This window comes from Acromyrmex echinatior, chromosome 6, assembly GCF_024713525.1.
Source record: "Acromyrmex echinatior isolate Ae372 chromosome 6, ASM2471352v2, whole genome shotgun sequence".
Lineage (NCBI taxonomy): Eukaryota > Metazoa > Arthropoda > Insecta > Hymenoptera > Formicidae > Acromyrmex > Acromyrmex echinatior.
The window spans coordinates 4,299,929-4,323,948 of NC_141857.1; the positions used below are offsets into that span (position 1 = coordinate 4,299,929).

The 24,020-nt window shown below is 33.9% G+C and overlaps 3 protein-coding genes across 16 annotated transcripts in view; 2 read left to right on the forward strand and 1 right to left on the reverse strand.

The window, feature by feature from the left end:
* LOC105153914 (Transcriptional-regulating factor 1) overlaps positions 1-832 on the reverse strand; it is a 432,031-nt gene extending 431,199 nt beyond the window's left edge. Inside the window, exon 1 of the mRNA XM_087407003.1 lies at positions 725-832. The gene's annotated coding sequence lies outside the window, so the exon portion shown is untranslated. The remainder of the gene's footprint in view (positions 1-724) is intronic.
* Positions 789-14,418, forward strand: LOC147909276 (uncharacterized). 7 transcript variants are annotated; one of them, XR_015545368.1, is made up of 4 exons: positions 1,582-2,254; positions 4,256-4,546; positions 5,017-9,026; positions 14,145-14,277. XR_015545368.1 is itself a non-coding variant. In XM_087407062.1 (3 exons), the coding sequence occupies exons 2-3, from the start codon at positions 4,334-4,336 to the stop codon at positions 14,416-14,418; spliced, it is 348 nt and encodes a 115-aa protein (XP_087263188.1). In that variant the 5' UTR covers positions 789-893; positions 4,256-4,333. The 7 variants fall into 7 exon arrangements, 5 of the variants coding, with proteins under 5 accessions (XP_087263188.1, XP_087263190.1, XP_087263191.1 ...); XR_015545369.1 differs by having other exon boundaries at positions 5,017-8,904; XM_087407062.1 differs by lacking the exons at positions 1,582-2,254; positions 5,017-9,026; positions 14,145-14,277 and adding exons at positions 789-893; positions 14,284-14,418.
* On the forward strand, positions 14,386-23,360 carry atl (atlastin GTPase). 8 transcript variants are annotated; one of them, XM_011069057.2, is made up of 10 exons: positions 14,396-14,765; positions 15,510-15,590; positions 19,336-19,595; positions 19,773-20,552; positions 20,676-20,897; positions 21,010-21,224; positions 21,310-21,376; positions 21,488-21,517; positions 22,142-22,174; positions 22,488-23,360. In XM_011069057.2, the coding sequence occupies exons 1-10, from the start codon at positions 14,555-14,557 to the stop codon at positions 22,620-22,622; spliced, it is 2,034 nt and encodes a 677-aa protein (XP_011067359.1). In that variant the 5' UTR covers positions 14,396-14,554; the 3' UTR covers positions 22,623-23,360. The 8 variants fall into 8 exon arrangements, with proteins under 8 accessions (XP_087263161.1, XP_087263163.1, XP_087263165.1 ...); XM_087407035.1 differs by lacking the exon at positions 22,488-23,360 and having other exon boundaries at positions 14,386-14,765; positions 21,473-21,517; positions 21,805-22,173; XM_087407037.1 differs by lacking the exon at positions 22,488-23,360 and having other exon boundaries at positions 14,391-14,765; positions 21,805-22,173.
* The last annotated feature ends 660 nt before the right edge of the window (positions 23,361-24,020 follow it).

Consider the following 24,020-nt stretch of genomic DNA (forward strand, 5'->3'; position numbering starts at 1 on the left):
TTAATGCATATTTGAAACGTTCAAATTCTTAGTAGCGGAAATTATTTCAAGTTTCTCGTTAAAATAGAACGAATACGTTGGCTAAAAATTATATTTAAAATTGTAAGACTGTTTTTTTCTTTATTAAAAAAATAATTTCTTTCATCATTAGAAGGATTGTATTCGAGTACCGATCTTATATTCTTACTTATTGATTTATACACTATTCATATTTAACTAATGATTAATTCATTCTTTCTGGTCGCCTCGCAACGAAATAAATTCTCGATACTAAGCGCAAGTTGCAAAGTATCAATATTAATATATTACTTTCGCACATATTTTTCTAAGGTTGATTCTATCGATATAAGATTAATTTTAACATCGATTCAATCTACTTTTTATCTTTTCCTAATTCTTAGAAAAAATAAACAGTAAGTTAAATCAAAATTAAAATTAATCTTACATTAGTAAAATTGGATCTAAATATTTCAAAAGAAGTATTGACAATTAATGATTCGAGTGCCATTAATTTCAATTCAATTTTATTATTGTCATAAATTAAAAATGCCTTCTGGGACGGCGAATAAAGTAATAAATACTCTGAAAACGTCTAGTCCAAAGTACGTAAAAACATCAAGTGCGCGCGCTGAGTATATCCGAGGATTAATTTCGCATGGACGTTATCCTGCGCCGGCGCCGACGACGGCCAGGAGAGGGGAAACAAAAGGTTTTCAGTACTCACGAAGCCAAACACGTCTCGTCGAAAACTGCGAAGGAATCCCGCATTCCGAGCCAGGCGGGCCAGGTTCAGTGGTCGGCGGCTTTTCAACGAGCGTTACATAATTCTTCGTTCCCGAGGTTGAGCGGATGAGCGAAGCGACGGAGGCTGGAGGATGGGCGGCGAGCAGAGGGTGAGGTTGGGACCTCGGTGATCGCTGCCAAAACACGGTCAAGCGTCGCGCCGTTAATCTCCACGCGGGAAGTTTACGATCTCGCTCGCGTAACTGATCGCGGCGCCGTAAGAACGTTCGTAAAATGTTGCGACGGCGGCATCGAAAGCGAGAGCGCGGCGACTCGCGACGTGAAGAGAGGGACCGAAATAACAAGCGAGTCCAAGCGAGAGAATCGAAAGACCCTTCCAGGGACCCTTTAAACTGTTGGAAAACCTGTACATCGGTCGACCTCGTGGGATTTAAATGGCCAAAGGGAGGGCTCCGCGGGGTACCGTTACACGCGCGCGTCGTAGTGGGGGACACGCCCCGGGCGATTTAAAGGGCCGCCGACGGCGCGCCGCGCTCAAGTTTCACGTTCGTGGCGCGAGTCACGTGGTGCGAGTTCGCCGATCGCGTATCAAAAATGATCGGCGGCAGACGGATTGACCAGGGTTGACCAGGGTTTACCAGGGTTCACGGTGAACAAGTTGCACTTGACCGCGGCGGCACGGTGAGAGTCCGCTGCGCGTTTCAGGCGACGCCGCGCCGTTCCGAAAAGGCGCGCTTTCAAGAGTTCGTTTCGACTACGCGGCACACACACTCACCACACACACGCGATGCGACGCGACGCGACGCGAGAGACATCCGAATGCAGAGATCGGCGCGTATCTCTGTCTCGCTTTCTATCTCTCCTTTGGTTCTGCGATCGTCGTTTGAATTTCCGCTCTCACCGCGTCTCTCACCGCGAAGAGTACTACGCGATTCTTATTTGATCCTCACCACGACGTCACTTCTCCTGGCGACGACGTCAGCCTCTCGAGCCTTTCCCTCGTCGCTCCTCGCGGATCCCACCTCCACCCAAGATTTGTTTACCAACCCATCGCGGTCGACCATTCCAGTGGACTGGCTGGCCGCGCGTCGCGTCTCGCGAGAACACGTCGGCGCAACACGGGCCGTTGTTGCCGTTGTCTTCGGGCCGAACGAACGGCTGTCACTCGCGAGAAGTGAAAACGTTCACGGCGTACGAGAGAGAATTGCGCGTTAACGTCGCGGCCACACGCGCACGTCGTCGACGTCGTCCGAGTATTGTCGTGCGTACTCGCGCGGGTACGAGACATGAACCACCGCGCACAGCATCCACGTTCCACCATGGGATATATCCGCGAATCACGAGCCTCTATACGCGAAGTACCTAGACCGCGCCACCGCGCTCACCGCGCTATCGAGCGCATTCGGATGTGACGACGCGCAGGTGGAGCCGTGCCGCCATCTTTCGGAGAGGCAACAAGTCCCTATGGGACGGCATATCACGAGGAAGGGGCTCGAGACGTTTCACAAGCGTAACTCGAATTCTTCTGACACTCAAATATCTACGCTTTTTTTTTTCTGTAATTTTAAAAATGTAATTTTAATATCAAGAATCCTGTTACTCTTCTCTTTTCTTTTTTATTAATTTATACGATTTTAACTGAATAATACACGAAAAGAATGATTTTGCTGAAAGATCTAAAATTTTATTGGATTTAAAATTTCACAGAGCTGAAAATAATTTTGTTGGAAACTCGAATCAAGCTTATTATTGAAGTGTCAAATTTCATTTCAGTATTGTTCATAATTTTTGAGATTCAATATAAATATTTTGATGATCCAACAAAATTACCTACAACACAGAATTTGCAACAATATCGCTGCAAAATCTTTACAATGTTGCAGCGGTGTTGTTACAACTTTTGTGTAACTTTATGCTGTAGAGGTATTTTCGTTGTAAACATCCAGTAAAATTGCAACATTCCATTAATTATTGCAGTAACATTGAAATTATTGCACCAATGTTGCTGCAATTAAAGTTCTATACTATATGAGGAAAAACTTTACGGTAATCCAAGATAAAAATTCGATATGAACCTGCCGCTGCCGCCAAACCACCATATCAAGACGAGCCGTTTGTCGACGAAAGTAACCGCCGAAATCACGAAATCCAGAATGATGCATGTCTTGGAAACTCGCAGACGTTCGATATCATCTCCGATAACGCGGCCGAGGACATGACGATCAACGATGTCGCGGATTTCCGCAATTCTCGCGAATTCTCGCGAATTTTACGACCGAACGCGCGCGAACCGACCGTTGACTTTGCGACTATAGTTGTGAACGCTGCCGCGAGATTCAAACTTATTCGCGACGCGGATTGGTCGTTTCCCGCGTCATACAACATGGCGGTCGCGCGAGCGCGCTACACTTCACTCCGATACGCAATACGCGATAATCAGATATGTTTAATTTAATGATGAGACACGCTTTTCGTTTGGCAATTTATTTTTCGTGTTTTATCGAAAAAGATATGCATTAATTGTAATTTACTATAAATCCATATATCTCCATCGCGTGCGTTAACTTGCTACATAAAAGTTTTTTTTTTATCAATTTTGCAAGTTGCAAATCTACATAACGGCATAGTTTAAATTCAAATAGTTTAGATTGAACCGAATAATTTATATAATGATAGAAACTTAATTATATGATTCTTACGAGTAGATATTAAAACATCTGCGAAAAATAAATTTGTTTGTATTTGTATGTGTGTAATTGTATTTATGGATACACGATAAAAACAATTTTACTGAATTAAAAAATTTTAGCTAAATGAAGATCTGAACAAATAATTTTATTAGATTATCAAAATAATCAGAAAGCTAACATAATGATCAATCATTGTGAAAATTTTTGACTTTCTAACAATCAATTTGAACATCCTACATAATTATTTTGATAGTTCAACAAAAATGATTTTCGAATCTGTATAATGTAGCTAAATTTTCAAATATTTTAGCAAAACTGTTCTTTCCATGTAATAATTAACATTCTTTTGATTAATTAACTGCAATGTTAGCAGTATTTTTAACACTCAAAATGAGCGTTAAAAAAAGATAATAAAGATCATAATCTTAAAGATCATAATCTTACCATCAATGTAAGATTATCTTTAATCTTGATTTAACTTAATGTTTATTTTTTTTTTAAATTAAAATTGGAAACAAATAGAATAAATTGAATAATTGAACTAAGATTAAAATTAATCCTACATTAATGGAACCAGGTCTTATTAGTAATTATTTTGGAGCTGTTTGACGTCATTTTGATGTCATGAAGTACGTTAACACAATTCAATTTAGCCGAAGTTATAACATCGATATTATGAAACTGGCCAATCATAATCATTCCATTCTTTAGAGAAATAACTATGATTGGCTAATTTCATAACATCAATATGTTATAACATCGGCGTAAATCACATCGGCCAAAAGTTATAATCATAAATACAGAAACTCTCGCATTTCCAGAGGATTGTCAATCGTTAATACTCATGGTAGCAATATCACATTCTCCATCGCTAGAAGTGATCGATTAAAATCAGGGCAATGTCCGAACGTCGATCATACGTGCCGGACATTATTATTACAATCGAACGCGCGTGCAGGCAGGCGAATAGCAGTGAAGTTCGTCGCAGTTCGCCGATGAAATTGCGAGTGGCGACTGTGGCGCGCAACAGCGGAAGTGACGTCACGCGCGGTGCAATATGGCGGACGCTGGACAACGTAAACAGTACGGCGACCACGGCAGCTCGTATGTGGGTGAGTATTTTGTCTATCTTTTCACCAAGCACGCGGGAATGCCGGCGAGACATCGCGCGGCGTCGATCATTCACACATTATTGCTGAAATTGCGAGCCCACAATAATTAGTTTCCCATATGAGCCAGCTGTGCGCGAGTGACCGTGCCGCGATGTGTCCATGCTTTCACGTTGCTTGACACTTCGTCGCTTTTTTTCCCAATTTCCGAATCTGCACTTCTCCGTGCTCGTGGAATTTCTATTTGAGCTCACGAGCGATTGACACCAACGCGTAAATTCGCAAATTATCGTGATGAAAGGCAGAATGAGAAAGAGGACGAGAGAGAGAGAGAGAGAAAAAGAGAAAGAAAAGGAATGACGTCGCGCGAATTCCTTCGACGAAAGACGAGACGTGTGTGAGACATGCGTTCGCGCCTCCATCGATTGTACTTAAACTAATAACAATGTCAACAGATGATGTCGAAGTTGCAGGGCTATCAAGATTGTCGAGAGCATGATCGACGCGGCCGTGGAGGTTATAACATGCTCGCATAATAGGACGCGTAACAGAGAGACCACGTCAAGCGCCTATAAATATCGTGCTTACGTGCACGCTGACGGATGAGGAGAGGTTTCTGTCAAAAAAAAAAAGGAGGATGACGACGCATGGTCCTTGGAAAGTGCGTTCTCGTAGGTGCCGCCCGCTCGCGGCGAAAGTGTGACAGCTCCATGCCCGCTGCGTATATCCACGCGACCTTGCGTTTCGATTAGTCAGCAAAGTTGAGAGTTGTTGAACGAGTTCGTCTTTGAGTAATCCTAGACATGAATGTTTAAAAGACATCATAGGCTGTTACAGTTGATTGTTATATTTGAGACTGCCTTAAGTACAGTCTTAAGATGTCTTAAGATGTCAATCAGAGGGATATATTATCTTAAGACATTATTTAAGACAGTTTTAAAATAAGAAGGTATGGAATTATTCAAATTAGATTGAAATTACTCATCTATTTCCCACATTTCTATTATATTTTCTACTCTTTAAAACTGTTTGGAGTATAGAATCTTACTTTGAAGAGCAAATATTTACTCTTAAAGATTGAAAATTAAGCTATATCTTCAAGACTGACTCCATTTTGACTCTTGTCAGAGTGAAATTCCACTCCAGAGAACTTAGGAAGTAAAAAAAATGAAATAATTGCGATTGAAATCCATTCTGAACAAGTCCATACGTGCCCTGAAAGTTATCTTTTGGAACATACATATCCAAAAGACATAAAAACGCCTTTTAGACGTTGTCTGGGATTCATCAAACTGGTTAATCCTTCGACATAATCGTAGTTAAAGGCTGCCCTAGGAACGATGTGTTAACTTGATAGGTTTCCACTAAGTCTAATGCGGGATTTACAATAGGAATAATGGTCGTAATCTTAAGTCATAAAAAATTAATGGCTGTGTTTCATTCTTTACTGCGAATACTGAAAATCTGTGTTATATATAGATTTTCCGTATTCCCAATGAATAATGGAATGCAGCTACAGTCGAATATGAGGAGAATAATCGACTGTAATTGATTCTTACAACTACAATCACAACTACGCTTATATAATTATAGAATGGGCTTAGGACTGATATTTCATATATCATATAAAACTTTTCAAACCTGTTGATTGATTGCAGAGAGATTTTCGGGTCTTTCTGTTTTATAGCCAATCAACAATCTTAAAAACTTTATCGTTTGTGATATACAAAATATCAACTTAATGCAAGTTGTTGCACAGTGTAGATGAGATAATAGGCCTATTCTTTTTGGCTGAACTTTTGCACCAGTTCATCTTTCTTTCTCTTCTTTCTTCCTGGAGAGAAAAGGAAGAAAGATAAACTAGTGCAAAAGTTTAGCCAAAAAGAACAGGCCTAATACTGATGTAATAACATTCCAACTATATATAACAATTCTTTTTAATCATGCAATAATTATCGTATAAATACGAATAGCATCTCGACGATAAATGCGATTGATCGGATAAAATTAGAACACGATGTAAAGTCAGAGCGAAATCAGGAAATAGAGACGGTGCAAGAAACGCGTTATTTTATACTTTCTGTTTCCGGTTACGTGTTGCTTTCTACATTGATGTATATATTTTAAGATCCGGTTTCACAAATATGTACCTAAAAATTGAAGAAAGATTAAAATTATCAAGAAATTTATGAATAAATTTTATTCAGAAATTTCTTCGTAACCTTTAATCTTTACAGCACATGTGTTCAAAATGAGAATATAATGCACAACCTTGCTTTAAAAGGTTTTAAGTCATAAGTCGAAAGAGATTAAGTGACAATAATTTCTGTCTTTAAACTGTTTTTGCGCAGTCTTTAGACTTTAACCGTTAGACTTAAGCAAATTGAGCAAAATCCAATTCTTAAAACCATAAGTTAAAGCCTAAAAACATAAGTTCTATGGCTGATATCGTCACTTACAACTTACGGCTTATGACCTCTTAAAGTAAAGTTGTGGCTCGAGCACAAGACGTCTTAAAGATATCTTAAAAATACCTTTAAGGCTAAGAAAAAGATGAACAGTAAATCGAGATTAAAATTAATCTTCTATTAATGGAATCGGGCCTGAGACGTGTTATATAATAATATGATATAATAATATAAAAAAGACATTTAAATAACGTCTTATGTCCTGATTTTAGACATAGTGCTATGTTTAGGTAGATAATGATATATTGTGAACTTAAGTAGGTAGGTAATTTAAAGATACATAGATCAGTGGGACGCTGTAAAGATAAATTTTACATTAGTTATATCATTATGAAATAGACATAAAGAAATGTAAAAATAGTGAACTTCAATACTTCTTATCATCTGGACAATTCTTTTTATTTTTCTTTCCCAGATTTTAAAGAAAACTATAGCTAAGTAATTGTAGCCATCTCACTTATACTCACTCAAAAATTAACGACTTTGAGGAAAGTAATTAAAAATATATATTATAATATATGGAGATATGTGTTATATTGCAAAAGTAATATTACGTAACACTGAGTCTTATTTCTTTAAAGAAAAAAATAATTACTGCTCTATTTTACAAGTTTATACTCGCAAATTTTTAAATTTTTCAATAATTATGCGATTAATAATTCTACTTCTTTTTGCATCGAAAACTTTAGAATTACAAAAGATGGAATTATCAATATTGATTTACTTATAACGTGTTTTAGTTAATCTGTGGTCATTGTGTGATTGTAGGTGAGATTAACTTTCTAAGTGTATCATAAAATTAATAATTCAATCACATCACTTCGCTACAGACATTAGCGTTATGTTTCAAAAACTTTATTCTATCACTGAAAAAATATATTACTGGAGTAACAGAAAACAAAAGCAAAAGTGCAAGGAAGAGAGCGACACGGATAATCAGGTTGCAGGGAATCCGCTGGCATTGACTGATTTGATTTTCAGAATTAAAAAATATCAAAGGACGACAAACAACGTGCGCGGAGGAAAACGCGAGAACGTTGTGTTCGTACGTTAATAATGAAATTGCTCTTTTTAAAATCGGCGTGTCACTTTAATTCGGTAACGAGCCACGTGTACGCACTGTGTGTTTCCGTCTCTCATTGCGAAATTAGTAAATGCATTTTTTTTCGCATCAATGCAGAGAAATCCGATGCATTTTTTTCCTCCCCCCTCCCCCCCCCTCTCTCTCTCTCGTAAATTATCGTCTCGCTGGCGATGCCTTTCTTACATCAGGAAATCGTAATATTATTCTGCATTAAATGAAATCCGCGCGACAATATATTGAATGGGAAAAGCGCGTCAGCACGTTCAAAGCTGCAATGCTCTAATAACACGCACGCACACACGTGTACACGCCGTTCCGGGATGGGAAATGAGAGTCGCATATTGGCGAATACGCCTATTCAGCCCGACGTGGCGCGTGTTTTATTGAATAGCATCGATAGCTTTACTTGCGCTGTGTATGCACGTCCAATAGAAACGAGCCCAGGGCCCCGCTTTCCCAATAGTTTACGACGGTCCGTCGCCGGACGGGAACAACGCCTCAACAATAAATTTCTGAGCCGCCCGCGATAAATTAGGCGGAAGTCCGGCGTTACATCGTACACGGGCGCGCGCCGGCGAAGCCCGAGACAATTCACCGAGTTAATTGAAGTTGATTCCTGTGGTACTTTGCCGTCCACCTGCGGGACGTGTCACCTTTCTCTTCTCGTAACCACGACGAAGCGTTTCTTTCTATATATAAATCTAGCGAGACTTGGAGACTGCGATTAGGCTCGGACGACGGAAAAGTTTTCACTGCGTGTGCTATACGTGCTCGATTCTACTATCTATGACTTTCAGACACGTGATCGTGTACGATCGTAATGATTTTTTCTCCTTCCTGATGAGTTTGTGTTTCTTCTTTAGAGTTTCTCTCGCATCCGCTTATAACTGATACTATATACTGATACTATATACTCTTCAGCTAATAACACGTACGTCGCTACATTTTCACTGCTGATTAGCAATCATTCTCTTTTTAAGTGGGCGTTGATATATCTTAATTAGGAAAAACTGATACGCAATTGTGTACACTAGAAGAAACGAGGGGAAAAAATGTAATTTTGAAAATAATGCAGGTACATTTCGTGTCAATTTGCAGCCTTGTTCAAGCCGTAATAACTCGAGCTGTACAAAGTAAAGTTATACAAAGGATGTCAATTGGTTGATGAGAGGTCTGACGATCGAGCCAACGCGAATGCTCGTCCTCGGCGCGTCAATACGCGCGTATACATACTTAATATGTAAACTGCATATCTCCGCTCGAGTCGGATTCATCGAGCGCTCTCGCGTTGTGCACTTCGATAATTAGACTTGCATTATTCAGTCAGATGAATCGGAAGCCAATCGGTAGTGCGCCATTAATCGAGATCCATATGGAAAGAACAATTATGCTGAAGTATTTAAAATTTTAGCTGGATACAAATCTGGAAATAATTTTGTTAGACCGGCAAAATAATTATGTTGAACTCTCAAACCGGTTGATAGAATGTCTAAACTTTTTGCAGTATTATTTATCGTGCTTGTATTTCCGACGTAATTATTTTAATGATCCAACAAAATTATTTTCAGATCTACATCTACACACAGAAAAATATGTACTATATGAGAATAATAATTACTTGTTTCGAGTATTTCAAAAGTTTATATATCCACAAATCTATCATAAATTTATCACATCAAATATATTTTGAATTCTAGTAAGTTTAATATTTCAATTAATTCAAGATTAAATTAAAATAAATTTGATTTGCTTATTGTATAAAATTGCTTCTTTGATCATTTATATAATATTCATTAAATTAATTTTTGTTCCGAGTATGTAATTATTAATTTTTTTTTAATTTGTAATAAGATATTTGAAGATTATTATCAAGAATATATTCTTGTTAAAGATGACTGTAATTTAAAAAGTAAATTGAGTAATTACTTCTCTTAACAATAAAATTATTTTTTTCTGCGAATACCTAAGTTTTTAGATACTTCAATAAAATCGTTCTTTCCATAGCAGAAAGAAAGAAAGAAAACTTTTCGCAAGGGATCAAGTTTAAGGATTTAAAAGAATGGTTTGCGTGTCCCTGTAGTCTATAAAGAATTTTTATGTCCTTATATGCGATGACGTTTTGTATTTAAAGTTCTGAATAGCGACACATTGCATTGAGATCGTAAAATAAAAGAGTAAATCTCGCGTTTGTAAGCATAACCGACATCGCAATCTCGGGATTCTCTAAAACGCGATCAGCATTTTTGAGACATCCGCGCGTATTTTTCTCTGCTATTTTCTCTCATAACCCATACAACGATGCAATCAAATTAGTCAGGGTAATAAAAACGAGCAAATGCAATTGCATATAGCATAACGAGGCATATTTCTTTTATTTTTTTATCGCACGACGTGAGAGAGACATGCACGTGCCAACTTATCTCTGTAACTTTGTAAAGTATGGCCTTTAGAAGAGGAAAGTTCAATGATATTGAATTTCTATACAAGCTACTCTATACGTATATAATGCGAGTCAGTTAGCTGGAAATTGCAATAAAACCTATCGTTGCAAAGTATATTACAATATACCAATAACGTGTCTTCCATAATTAAACCTGGGATACGTTCGATCGCGATTTTATTTTCTTGTAAAATCATTAAAAGGTAATTCGCTTCTTACAAATTGCATCAAAGTAACCAAATCAACGATGAGAAATAATTAAAATTATATTATCTCAGATCGTTTTAATCATTAAAATTTTTATGATAAATTTTAGCTATTAAATTTTAGTTACTAAATTTTTATTGATTAAAAGTTTAGTAATACAATGGAATAACGTTTCGATAGAAAGATATCTTATTTCATTCAGTGTAACGCTAGCCATGAAGATTTAAGAATTTGCCGGCTGTAACTCGCAAAATCGAGCGGAGAAACCTTTCAGACCGTTGTAGAGCTCATAACCAAACTGCATACGGTGTTGCATGTAAACTTCGGGAGTTGCGGTTACGCTTGGCATATATGCAGAAATGGAAATATAAATAAACTCCGTACCGGATAGCATCGCGTGCGAGATTAACGATAACCGAGATGTCTGAAGGAGCCACAATAATTCTAACTCACTCTCGTTCGTTTATACGGGTGAGAGGGAGAGGAGGCGATTTTTTATTTCTTTCTCGTTCGCCGATTCGGCTTTTCCTTCTTACAGTAAACCCTCATTTGTCGTAAAACATTTGCCTTCGCACAGTGTAAATGCTCTAGTGGGGGATATACCTTCATAAAATAAATATCTTAGGAAAGCACGTCGTAATTCCACGTGTAACACTCATTGCGATCGTTAACTTCACGGTTTACCACCCGTGCAAATCGAGTATCGATCTAAAATCCTCATTGGTAAAATTCTCATGATAGCCACTGACTTTGATTATGTTTGCTTCGACAATGTTACCTAGCTCGTAAATCGGTAGTGCGGTTTAACAATCGCTCAAAGTAGAAAAGCAACGCGTAATACCGAGAAGTATTCTTGAAGGCAGAGGAAACTATCGATGTACATAAGCTTAAAACTAAACTTATCCTTTCCGGAAATGGACTTATCTGAGTATCCGTATAAGCTTTTATCTTTCTCTTTAAATATTATAAAATAAATAATATTTTGCTATTAATTTTTTAAAAATACTTGTCTTATATATTCTTAGAAAATCTAAAATTATTGCAAAATAGTGGAAGACTTTATTTTATTCAATCCTTTTAATATGAACGACGTATTCAAAGTTGCCATTGTAATGTTTTATAACGAATATAATACATTATAATGTATGTAAGATATTTTTTTAAGATAAGATAATATTTAAATATTTCAACATAGTTTTAATGAATATTCAAATCGCGATATATTATGCAGGATCTATTACGTTCTTCGATAATTTCTACTTATAACACTTATGAGGCATCGTTTAAAAGTTTCGCAAAGATACAGTGCCAATATTTGCGACATATGGCGCGAACTTCTTCCCAGTTGGCGTACTCAAATGCGAATGTACGAAATTATTCGTGTCCGTTTCTAAATTAAACTTAAGCTCGTTATTTCTTCTACAGTCCGTGCAAAGATATTAGCCACGTACGTCATGAATCTATGCAAAAAGCTGTCTGTAAAACGATTCAAAGGTCAAGAAAGTCCAAGGTACATGCATGATACTCAAAAAATAATATTCAACGTGCATAACACGGTTTTTATATTGTATCACTGATTATAGATTTTCTAGTCTTGTTTAATTATCAATTGATTATTCTAATTATTCTTCGCTCGAAAGTTGTATTAATTCTGTGTAATTTTTTCATAAAAGTTTAAATTGATTAAAAATAAGATAAAAATGTTAATAAAAATGTTAATAATGGAACACGTTTTTACATTATTTTTTATTAAGTTTTTTTAAAGAATTTATAAATAATTATTTTCTGTTATTTTCGATCTATTTTTACATCTCGTTATAATTTTTTCGTAAAACGTTGCAATTAGAAATGATTATTATGAGTCGTTTTGCATACAGCTATAAAATCTCATCAAAACTCATTTTTATAGGTACGAATAACAGATTATATATACAATTGAGACATTGAAAAATATGCTTAATTATATATGATAATTTTTGTGTATATATAATATTATTGCAATAAAAAAAATTTCTGGTTGAAAATAGACGAATCAGAAATTTCTGATTAAATTTATTAGAATTTTAATTGAGATAACCGGAATTCTTGTTGATATAATATTTCTCATAAAATCTACTAGAATTCTTATTTTTATCAGAATAATTATATTAATCAGAATTCTAATTATCTCAATTAGAATTCTATTAATCTTAACCAAAAAATCCTGATTCGTTTATTTTTCATCAGAATTACTAATTTAATTCAACCAAGACCATTTTTCTCAGTTTGATTATTATTTTCCACATCTACAGTGATCTTGATCCTTGTTTCTGCTCTATTAGTAGAAATAATATAATAAACACGCGTATTTTAGCAAAATGTTTCTCTGAAAGATATATATATAGTTATAGAAATAACGTCAGTAACTTCTTTGTAATCAATCTCAATGATAATTTTATTGCCGCTGGCAGTGTTCAATTAAGTTATTGTTATTACGCTGCACTTGAAAGCTTATAAACTTGCTCGTGTTACAATCATTAATACATAATTTTTATTAAATATTCCTTATATTCTTGTTTATATAAAACATTTATTATTTTCATTTACCTGATTAAACTTCTGATCTTTCATTCACAGCAATATTATTTGATAATGCTGGGTACATAATAAAAGTATATTTTTTATATTACATTTTTTTTTCAGGATAAACTTTACTTTTTTTTGTTTACTCCTTTGATAGATTTGTATAATCATGCTCTGACACATAAAATAATTAATAAAAAACATGTTATATAATATTTTTTTACATTATATAATTGTTTCACGATGAATATCAATGCTCAACAATAGTGGGTACTTTAAAATTATAAAACGTTATCTTTTGACGTTATCTTTTGGACAGATGTTTAATCACAGCCATTTTATTCTCCTTTATCACTAATTGCACTCGTTTTCTCCGGCCAATCGTCACTCTTATCCATATGACGAACAAAACTAGACGGCATCTTAAAAAAAAAGACGTCGATAATATCACCATTGTACCTTATACCGTCTTGCATTTTTTATGCTTCTATCCCCACTTTCAACATAAAAATGGAACGACTGTACATTTCCATCGGCGTCGTCACCAGGAAACTGCATCATTTGTATCTTGAAAAACTTTAGAATCGTGATTACAAAAATGTAGTATCATTTAATTAGATCTGTACATTTATTGCGATAAAAAAGATTAATTTGTACAAAAATAATATGAAATGTTGCAAGTATAAATAACAAAAAAGAGTACTCTATGATTAAGAATGTGATTTTCTAAAATAATTAACAAAGTGTTAGAATCCTTAGCTATAATGTGAAAGACTCTTTCCTTTTGTCACTGAAAATAAATTCACATTAATAATATGAATAAAATATTTATTTACAAAGTATTTTTCGAGCATACAACTTGAGAATTCTCCAAGTGACGCGAGACTGTTTAGTTAAACTTCGCACACATATGCATTGAAGAAAATTCTCTTGCCGCCTATGTATGTGGTGCCCCACTACATTTTTGCGATTGTGTCAGTTGATTTCTGTCGGTGTGGCATCGTCACTCGTGGGATGCTGCCAACTTGCGAGGTTCGCCGTCACGGCACGGCCTCAAGAATACCGACCATCAGCGAACGGGATATTTCTAGTCTGGCTCTCCTCGCGGACTTAGTACCCAAGTATCGTGTGTGCACAGTGCATCTTCGCGTCGCGGTCGAGTGTTTTTCCTCGATATATATTTAATTCGCGTTCGTTTCGATTTTGTTGAGCGTCGTGTCGATTCGGTGACGAATGTGAAAGTCAGTGATATGGCCGAGAGAAAATTCATAACGCCGAGACGGAAGCGGCACAACGACCACCCTTCTGGGTCAAGGCCGTCGGAAAGGTCGGATGTACCGAAGGAACCGGCGAGACCGCCTAGAACGAGGACGCAGCAGACCGCAAATGTGACGACGGCTCACAATTCCAATTTCGGGAATGGCACACGTAGCGTATTTGTGGAATCACAGCAAAAGCCGAGTTAGTTTGTCAGATGATTTTTTGACACAATTATCTTATCGACTGACTCGGTGCTTGATCCATGAAACTATTTGAATTAGTGTTTCCCGATTTTTCGTTTTTTTTTTGTTTAGTATTTTGCTCTTAAAATTGATTTTTTATATAAATAATAATTAATTTGAGGAAAATTGAAAAGTCTCATTAAAAAATTTAATACAATAAATTTTTATTGCTTTCTTTTTAGTTATCTTCACGAAACATATTGGTTTTAACAACTGCATTTATTTACAATAGATACATTTATGTTTTCTTCATGTTTACAAATTTATTAAGAGCCTTGATAAGAATATATCAGTGAATCATTATTGATTTTAAATCTACTTAATCAAGATTCACCTTCTGATTTTAATTATGTTTTTAACCCTCAGCAATATTTTGATTCCCTTCGTCTGCAATTTGAGTCTTTTTTATTCATCTCAAGTTTTTTTTTACTATTCTAGGCTTTCAAAAATGCGAGAAAACTATTTTATGCGGGGAAATTATTTTTCAACTAATACTTTATTACTAACAAAATATTTTAAGAGGAGAATCGGACTCCAATTTTCTTTAGTTTAAAGAAATTTATGAGTGAAATCTTGCTTATGTGTGCTAGAAAAGACTCAGATTTTAGACGAAGGGTTAATAATTGAAAGTGGATTTTACGCAAAGCACAAACATGATAATGATTAAAACAATGACCTAAACGTATTAAAAATTTACTTTCAGCCGAGAAGGCCCCGATGACGACCCTTGACGAGAACGTGAACCGTGTACCACGACAACAGCATAAAACAGCCGAAAATATGGGTGAGTTGGTTAATATTTATTTCTACCAATTTAGTTTAATTTTAATTTCGATTCAATTAACTCTGCCTCTTTTTAGTTCCAAGAATTAAATAAAGATAAAGAATATAATAGATTAAATCGAGATTGAAGTCAGTTTATAATTATTATAAGAAATCGATTACAAGATATAAGTTTTGTTCGACTGCTCTCTTAAAATCGTTTGTCCGTTAACTCGTCTATCCACCTTTTCTTGTTCGTAACATCACTGATCACAGTCACCGTATGTCGCTAAAAATGTAACGATTCCGTGTGACTTTCGAAACAATGACTCACTTTTGCGCGCATACAAGAGTCCTTTTTTCCTAGTAAATAGAAGTCTTTTCTTTTGTGTACGAAAGAAAACCAACAAAAGCAACTTGTTGGCTCGTTAGATAATCTCGCTGGATCAAATTTCTGCGTGAAGTTCGGCCAGTAGCTTTCTAGGCACTGCTCGAGTTCTTCCTGGAGTTCTTGGGAGAGGTTCGAGTTTTTTACTTTGAATTTACTTTTTTAGATCATTCGCAAAAGCCATCTTGTTCTTTTAAATTCACATGAGTCCTTGTAATATCTCGGTCACATGTATTTCAGAATTCGAAGGAAAGTCGCAAAGTGCTGTACTTTACGTATAAACGATCAATGTGACACAAATATCCCATTAAATTTAATTTTTTTATACTATTGTCTGTTATTAAGATTAATTATTAATGATAATTCCATCGAACATATTTTAATGACATGTTATTTTTACATTTGCTTTTTTATTGAGAAAGCTACTTTGATGTGTTTACATGAGGAATTTTTAGATATTTATTAGTTTGATTCATTCACGTATTCGCAAATTAAAACCTAACATTTTAACCTGCAGTAAATTATACAAAAAAGATATCTGCGTATGATGAATAAAATCAAACTACAATAATCCGTAAAATATTTTGAATATTATCATGTAATAGCGTCATCTAATAGCGTTATTTCTCTGTTACTTTTGATTCAGTCCTTTCTGACATTTTAGTTAATTAGATCTATGCGTTCTCTTTTTTTGCCGTTTCCAGACAGGAAATCTATGACCTTGTATTTACTGCTGTAACGCGATAATTTTTATGATTGTGAAGTAAGGCGAATTCATGGAAATTAGACGATGCGTAGACTATACATAAATAACAATGACGTAAAAATCTGTCGTGCAAGTAGAGATATAGAAAAAAAGAAAAGGAATCAGAATTGGTATCCACACGAGTATAATTGACTGTTCGTTCACAATACGTAATAGCAGATTGTTAAAAGAAACGATGTTTTATTGTACAATATAAGACTGCGTTGGTCTCGATCTGAATGTTATTTGCAATTAAAAATGTGTCCTGCGCACTTGATCTTACTAAAATACATTCGTAATTTAATATGAATATTAGTAGATACCACATACAGTTCGCGCATCTTTTAACGTAAAATCAACGAATAAATACTTATATATAAATATCCCAGAAGTTCCTGAAATAATTTGGCAGCAATGCCTACATAAATGCGATCGTTATTAAGAGATATAATTAAAAGACAGAATTTGAAGCGATAAATATATTATAATTTGCATTCGCAAGAATTTAAAATTCTCTTAAAAAATATAACAAGAAAATATAATTATTTAATACATAATAATTACTTAATATATATAACTATTTAGCGTCTTTTAGTATTTTTATAATTTATTTAAAATCTTGCAGCATTCTTAACTGAGAAGTAATTATTGCATAAGCAAGACTGTCGATAAAAACGTAAAGTCATCGGATATAAAAGAAGCAACGAATGAAACGAATATTGAAGATATCACGCATAAATCGAGTGTAATGTGTTGCCTTTAGTATGACGAAGCATATCATACAATGTCATTGAAAACGTCGACTGTCATATAACGCGTATATATTATCAATGTATTGTCAAAATTGGAAATGTCTAAAAAAATATGCAACTTTATTTAAATTGGATTTTGTTAATTATTCCCATTTATTATTTCGAACTTGTTGCTCATCCCCATATACCAATGAAAATTTTATCGTATTTCAAAATAGTTAGAAGAGTACGATAAACAAAAAATATAAATAACGTGCTTCTATTGATTCTTGTTAATTATCCAACTACTGATTATCATTGATTATCAAACTTTAGTTTCTCATGATATCTTTTTTTGATATCGTTAATAAAAATTATGTGAAGATATGATGAAATCAATTTCTTCGTACAAGTCTAACGATTTATTATTTGAAAATTAAATATTGTGACAGGTATTGTAAGAAGTAAGAAGTTTATCATTAAGAAAAACTTGAAATTATTTTTTAAATGCGCAAAAGTCAAGAGATTAATAAAAATAATTGGATAATAAAGATCATTTGCGATATATAAATAGCAATTTAGAACACAATTTTTATACATTCTGATAAACATCTGTTATTTAACAAAAAAAACGTAAATAGAACGGAGGTTTCCTGTAACTAATTTCCCAAGATGTTTTGCCGTGTAAATATTACTGATCTCATGACACGAATAACGACAGTTATTCTAACAGCTTATTATACTACACAATAGTAATTTTGAGAACAAGCATTTCTTGTTTCGCTTCATCTAGTTTAGTTGAAAGCCTGGTATTCTACCTTTGTATCATAACAGTATTCTTCATATATCACTTCTTTTAATAGAGAAACTCAACTTTTTCCACATTTATTAGAAAACAGCACTTTAAAGAGAAATCTGTTGCACTTAAATTAAAAAAATAATACATTAGCAAGATTTAAAAATTTTTATTTTATTACATAGGTACATGATAACATTATTAATTTATTATATCATAACATATAATATATAATTAAACCTCAGTTACCACACTAATGCTTTGCATCAACAATTTTTGAAAAAAGTTCACTTTTTAATTTATTACTTTCTTAATTAATAATTTCTTGCAATAAAATATTGTTTCTACTTAATTTTGATTATTATCAATGGATTCCCAGGAAAATTTTACTTTAAAAAACTATATAATTGAACTATTTTTGCTTTTTTCGTTTCAAAGTTACATGATAAAAAACGGAAAAGCCGACCAAACCAAATTCGCACTAGTATGGTAATAGTGTGACCGTGACTGAAATGTGATAACTGAAAGTTAAGTCTGCAGCGGATAACTTTTATCTTAGACTTTTTAGATTCAAAAAAGACATTAATTGCGAATAGTTGCATAATTTTTTTATTTAATATAGCCCGATGAAATATTTAATATAATATAGTCTTTCTGCGGTTTACATTTGATTTTCTATTCAGTTAGCCTGCCGTTTTCATTAGTGATTTGAATTCTCAGTCAGTCTTACAGTTGATGATCAGATATATGTCATAGGTCAATGTTAGATATATAACAATAACTGATGACTGTTTTATTCTTAGCCTTGTTTTCATGTCATATGTAATAAATTACACCTGAAATCCACTTCTATACTTGACTAGTATTGAAACATTACTTTGTATATATTTTTCGCTGTTCTTCGTTCCTTATATTTTTTTGGGCAACAAAGTATCGATGGCACTGTTTAAATTTTGTAACTTAAAAAGAAACAATTTATTTTTCAGATGCTCCGTTATTACTGAAGATAAAATAATAAAATATTTTATTCTTGAATCTTTCAATTCTTCAATATTTATTATTATCCATTATCTGCAATAGATTTTTTAGTTCAGTTTTCTTTTGCAGATTATCTAGGAAAACTCGATCGGATAGAAAGGCTCTCTCCGGAAAACGGACAGATCCAAGACATGGATGGTGGGCAGCCTGTTCAAGTAGTACTTGCTCATCCAGATCATACCTTTGAATTAGATGAAGCTGCATTGTCAGAAATTCTCCTACATGACGACGTGAAAGATAGAAGTGTGGTTGTAGTATCTGTTGCTGGTGCCTTCAGGAAAGGCAAAAGTTTCCTTCTTGACTTTTTTCTTCGTTACATGAACAACAAGGTAGGTGATATTCATGCTTGATTGACTATTACTTTAATTGTCGATGTCTAAATTAAAAAAGAATTACATATACATAGATACTTATTAAATTTGTATTATTTCATGTTTATTTTTTATCAATCGACACAAAATCGATTATTGGATGAATATGATCATACGCGTTACTTCAATCAACAGTATATATTACAAAATAATACCGATTCCTGGTTGGGCGCCGAGGACGAGCCATTAAGTGGTTTTTCATGGCGAGGTGGTTCCGAGAGGGATACTACAGGAATATTGATGTGGTCGAAGGTTTATCCCGCTACCTTGGCGAATGGTGAAGAGATCGCTGTAATTCTTATGGACACTCAAGGCGCTTTCGACAGTCAGTCAACGGTGCGGGATTGCGCGACAGTGTTCGCATTGAGTACAATGCTATCCTCCGTGCAAATATACAACTTGTCGCAAAATATTCAGGAGGATGATCTTCAGCATCTACAACTGTTCACCGAATATGGTAGATTGGCGTTAGAGAGCTCCGATAGTACACCTTTCCAGAGACTACAGTTCTTAGTCAGAGACTGGGTTTATCCATATGAGGCTGATTATGGCGCAAATGGTGGAAAAAAATTGCTCGACAAAAGACTGGAGATTTCAGATAGACAGCATGCGGAATTGCAAAGCTTGCGAAAGCACATTAAGTCCTGTTTTTCGGACATATCGTGTTTCCTCATGCCACATCCCGGTTTAGAGATCGCGACGAATCCGAAATTCGATGGTAGATTATCTGAGATACAGACCGAGTTTAAAAAACAATTAAAAGTGCTCATACCAATGATACTGGCGCCAGAAAATCTAGTGACCAAAAAGATCAACGGCCAGGTCGTGAAAGCGAAAGATCTGTTGGAATATTTCAAAAGTTATATCAATCTTTACAAGGGAGATGAACTTCCCGAACCAAAAAGTATGCTTGTGGTACGTATAATTTAACGGTGTACTTCTACAATTTGCGGTTTTTATTTACAAGTCGATCTTTTGTTTTACTCAACTGGAACGGGTAATCATCTAAACCGCAGTAATTGCGTTTTGCATTTACAGGCCACAGCGGAAGCTAATAACTTAACCGCTGTAGCAGAAGCTAAGGATTTGTACCTTCAGATGATGGAGACCGTGTGCGGTGGAGCGAAACCGTTTTTAGCGACCGCTCACTTAGAATCTGAACATCAACATTGTATGGATTCAGCTCTTCGTCAATTCCAGAATAAACGAAAGATGGGCGGAGAAGAATTCAGTCAAATATATATGGAAAAATTAATTAAGGCAAATATGCACATTTAATTAACTACTGCAAATTTTTCTTTTTTTTTTATTTTTTTATTTTTTTTTTTTTTTTTTTTATTTACTTTATCATAAATTTTCTTTTGCAATATAGGATATGGATGACGCTTTCTTGCAATTTAAGGCGCACAATGAGAGCAAAAATATTTTTAAAGCAGCGCGGACGCCAGCAGTGTTTTTCGCAATTGCCGTTACTATGTATATTTTATCCGGAATATTTGGTCTTGTTGGTCTGTACACAATAGCGAATGTATGTAATCTTATTATGGGTGTTGGCCTTCTCACACTTGTCTTATGGGCATATATAAGGTATTAAAATATTGCATTTGTTACAATTTCCTATTAACCTACAATCAGAATTTCTAAATATCATTTTTGTTTGGATATTATTTAGGTATAGTGGAGAATTCAGAGAAATTGGAACACAGATAGATGACTTAGCCAGTAAGATATGGGAAAATGTAAGTACAAGTATCTTCTTAAAAATTAAGATTCTTTATTTTCTCTGTGTACGGCTTTGAATTTTATCGTATGGATATAACACCTTTCTGATAAAGATTATATGTTCACAGTGTACTAATGAAAAACGATATTTGAGAAAGGTAGAGATTTTTTTCTCACTTATTAGTTTATTAAACGTGAAATGTATTCGTTTTTAACTTGGTCATAATCTAAAATATTAATCATGAAAGAGATGTTAAAATTAGTAGCATAAAATGTTCCTAAAATATTGAAATGTTCACTAAAATCACACACATAAAATTTATATCTGTTTTTATATGTTACGTACAAACAGCACTTGTCATAATACATGTATATTTTGCATATTAATATAGTTTGTATAATGTTCACATAATGATTAATATTTAACATTTTTTTATTGCAACAGGTCTGGCTATGCGCTCATCTTTGTTATAAATTAATTTATACATTAAGATACCTAATCCTGTCCATTATCGTAATTGTATTTGCAATACCTATATGTCATTTTACTTATCGCGTTCTTCGCAGACATGGCTACATCTGATCACATGCTTTTCTTCTTTTCTAATTTTAGTCTTTAATTATCTTTATTAATTCCAAATTGCTTCTTTCTTCAAATCTTCTGTGTTCCTTACACGTCTATGTTTTGCACATTTCTTTCTTACTAACCAAAACCGTTTCATAAAAGTGTAACTATTAATATTACTATTTTTTATTGTCTTTTTTTTTATTCCTGTCATAAGCTGAGTGCTAACAGGAGCAAATATCTCGAAAAGGTATGACATTCGGCTACATAAATACATATAATCAAATTTTGAACTCTATTAATTACTGATTACATATCTTTCTCTTTCTTATATTACATTACATCCATAACTGCTTAATAAAAAAATCTATTTCTTCCTTATAACTATTAATATTTCTTCAATATTAATATGTTAAGTTTCATAAAATAAACGCTGCTTATAACTAAAAAAGCAACAAAAAAAATCTCGAAATTTTTGAAAATAAATTATGCAGTTTCACATATTATAATTATCATAAAATAGTACAGTTTTGATGGAAAGAATGATTTTTACTTTTGTTCAGTTCATGAAGCCACTCTACCAACAATTTGTGGAGAAGTCCGTGTCTGTAGCAGTGGCACAGGCTGCTGAAATAGCGGTAACGAATTCAACAATGAACGCCACTGTCACTGCCAATGGCAAGCCTAAATTATTGTAACATTCATTCCCGTAATATCTTAATCGTTTAAACGAATCGAAATATCGCATCCTTATATGTTAAGTGGCATAATCAAATTTTACAATATCGTGATGTTTTGACACACCGCCATGAATAGTTTTTTCTCTGTTTAAAACTGGATTAAACATTATGGCTTGGAAGCACTAATTTGAAAATGACTGTGAATGTATATACGATGTATTCTAATTATAAAACAGCGTTAGATTGATGGAAATCGTGTGATTACTAGTATTGCCTAGTATATCCTTGATATGGATTGTAAAAATAAAATCTTGAACTGGTGAAAAATATTATTATTGTAGCTTGACCTGAAAGTTTTATCATGGGGATGTTAATATATTTAAAGTTATTGCAAATTATCAAAAGGTAGAAAAGTGCATTTGTAAAAATATTAAGAAATAGGAAAAAATAAGTCCCTTTGTAACAATTTTTCGTTCGTTTCCGTTAAGTATATGAAGTTTTCCTGTTGAAGTAATCCATTACATTTAAAGTGCATTTTGCAGTTAATTTTTATTTTAATAATAAGGATTTGTTTTGCATTATGTCTTTGTTATTTTATGTATTATTTATATGCTTGGACTAACGAAGTTCAGATTTCATTCGTGCCAGAAATGCGTAACATGAGTTGTACTGGACTACTGTTTAATAAAAGGATGTATATATTGCACGTGATGTTATTCACACATTCTACATAGTTCGAAAAAAAAGTGATAAAAATACTTAGAATTTATTTAACTGCGATATAGATATTCATACGCCATATTGCTGTAGTATATGACTTTATTAAATGCAATATCTCGAAGTTGCCCGATTACATTAATCTACTTAAGAGTAATATAAGTCTTATTACCAACACGCTGTTAATAGTAATTAAATTTGTGTAGATATGCTGGACTCCATTTTCTATATTGCTCATTGAATAAAAGTGATTAATATTATTACTTAATTCATCAATAAAACTGATTAATATTATTAAATTTAATATTATTATTATTAAATTTATCAGATTTAAATGTTATCTAAAAACGATTAGCAAATATAAAAAACACTAGTTTTTTTATTTCCAATGAATTTTGTTCAATGAGTAATTTTGATAATACAATTTGACGTATGCGTGTATTAAAACTCTACCAAGTCTTGCCAAGCGAATTGCTAATATACTTCGATCTATAATGTAGTTAATAGGGTATAATAAATTTATTTTTATTTATACATGTGCATGGAATTCTAATTTTTAAATATGAAATTTGTTAATAAATTATAAAACTGGACTTGTAAAATTTTATAAAGATAATTATTGCAATTTATTAATAAATGTATACGTTATTTAAAAAAAAATATATAATTTTGCGTAAAAAAAAAATTTATACTTTTTCT

Coding starts and splice junctions, on each gene's coding strand:
- atl (XM_011069057.2), top strand. CDS start 14,555: ATGGCCGAGAGAAAATTCATAACGCCGAGACGGAAGCGGCACAACGAC. Junction 20,898..21,009: donor ATATGGAAAAATTAATTAAG/GCAAATATGCAC, acceptor TTTGCAATATAG/GATATGGATGACGCTTTCTT. Junction 22,175..22,487: donor GGAGCAAATATCTCGAAAAG/GTATGACATTCG, acceptor ACTTTTGTTCAG/TTCATGAAGCCACTCTACCA.
- LOC147909276 (XM_087407062.1), top strand. CDS start 4,334: ATGTCCGAACGTCGATCATACGTGCCGGACATTATTATTACAATCGAA. Junction 4,547..14,283: donor CCACGGCAGCTCGTATGTGG/GTGAGTATTTTG, acceptor CGATTGTGTCAG/TTGATTTCTGTCGGTGTGGC.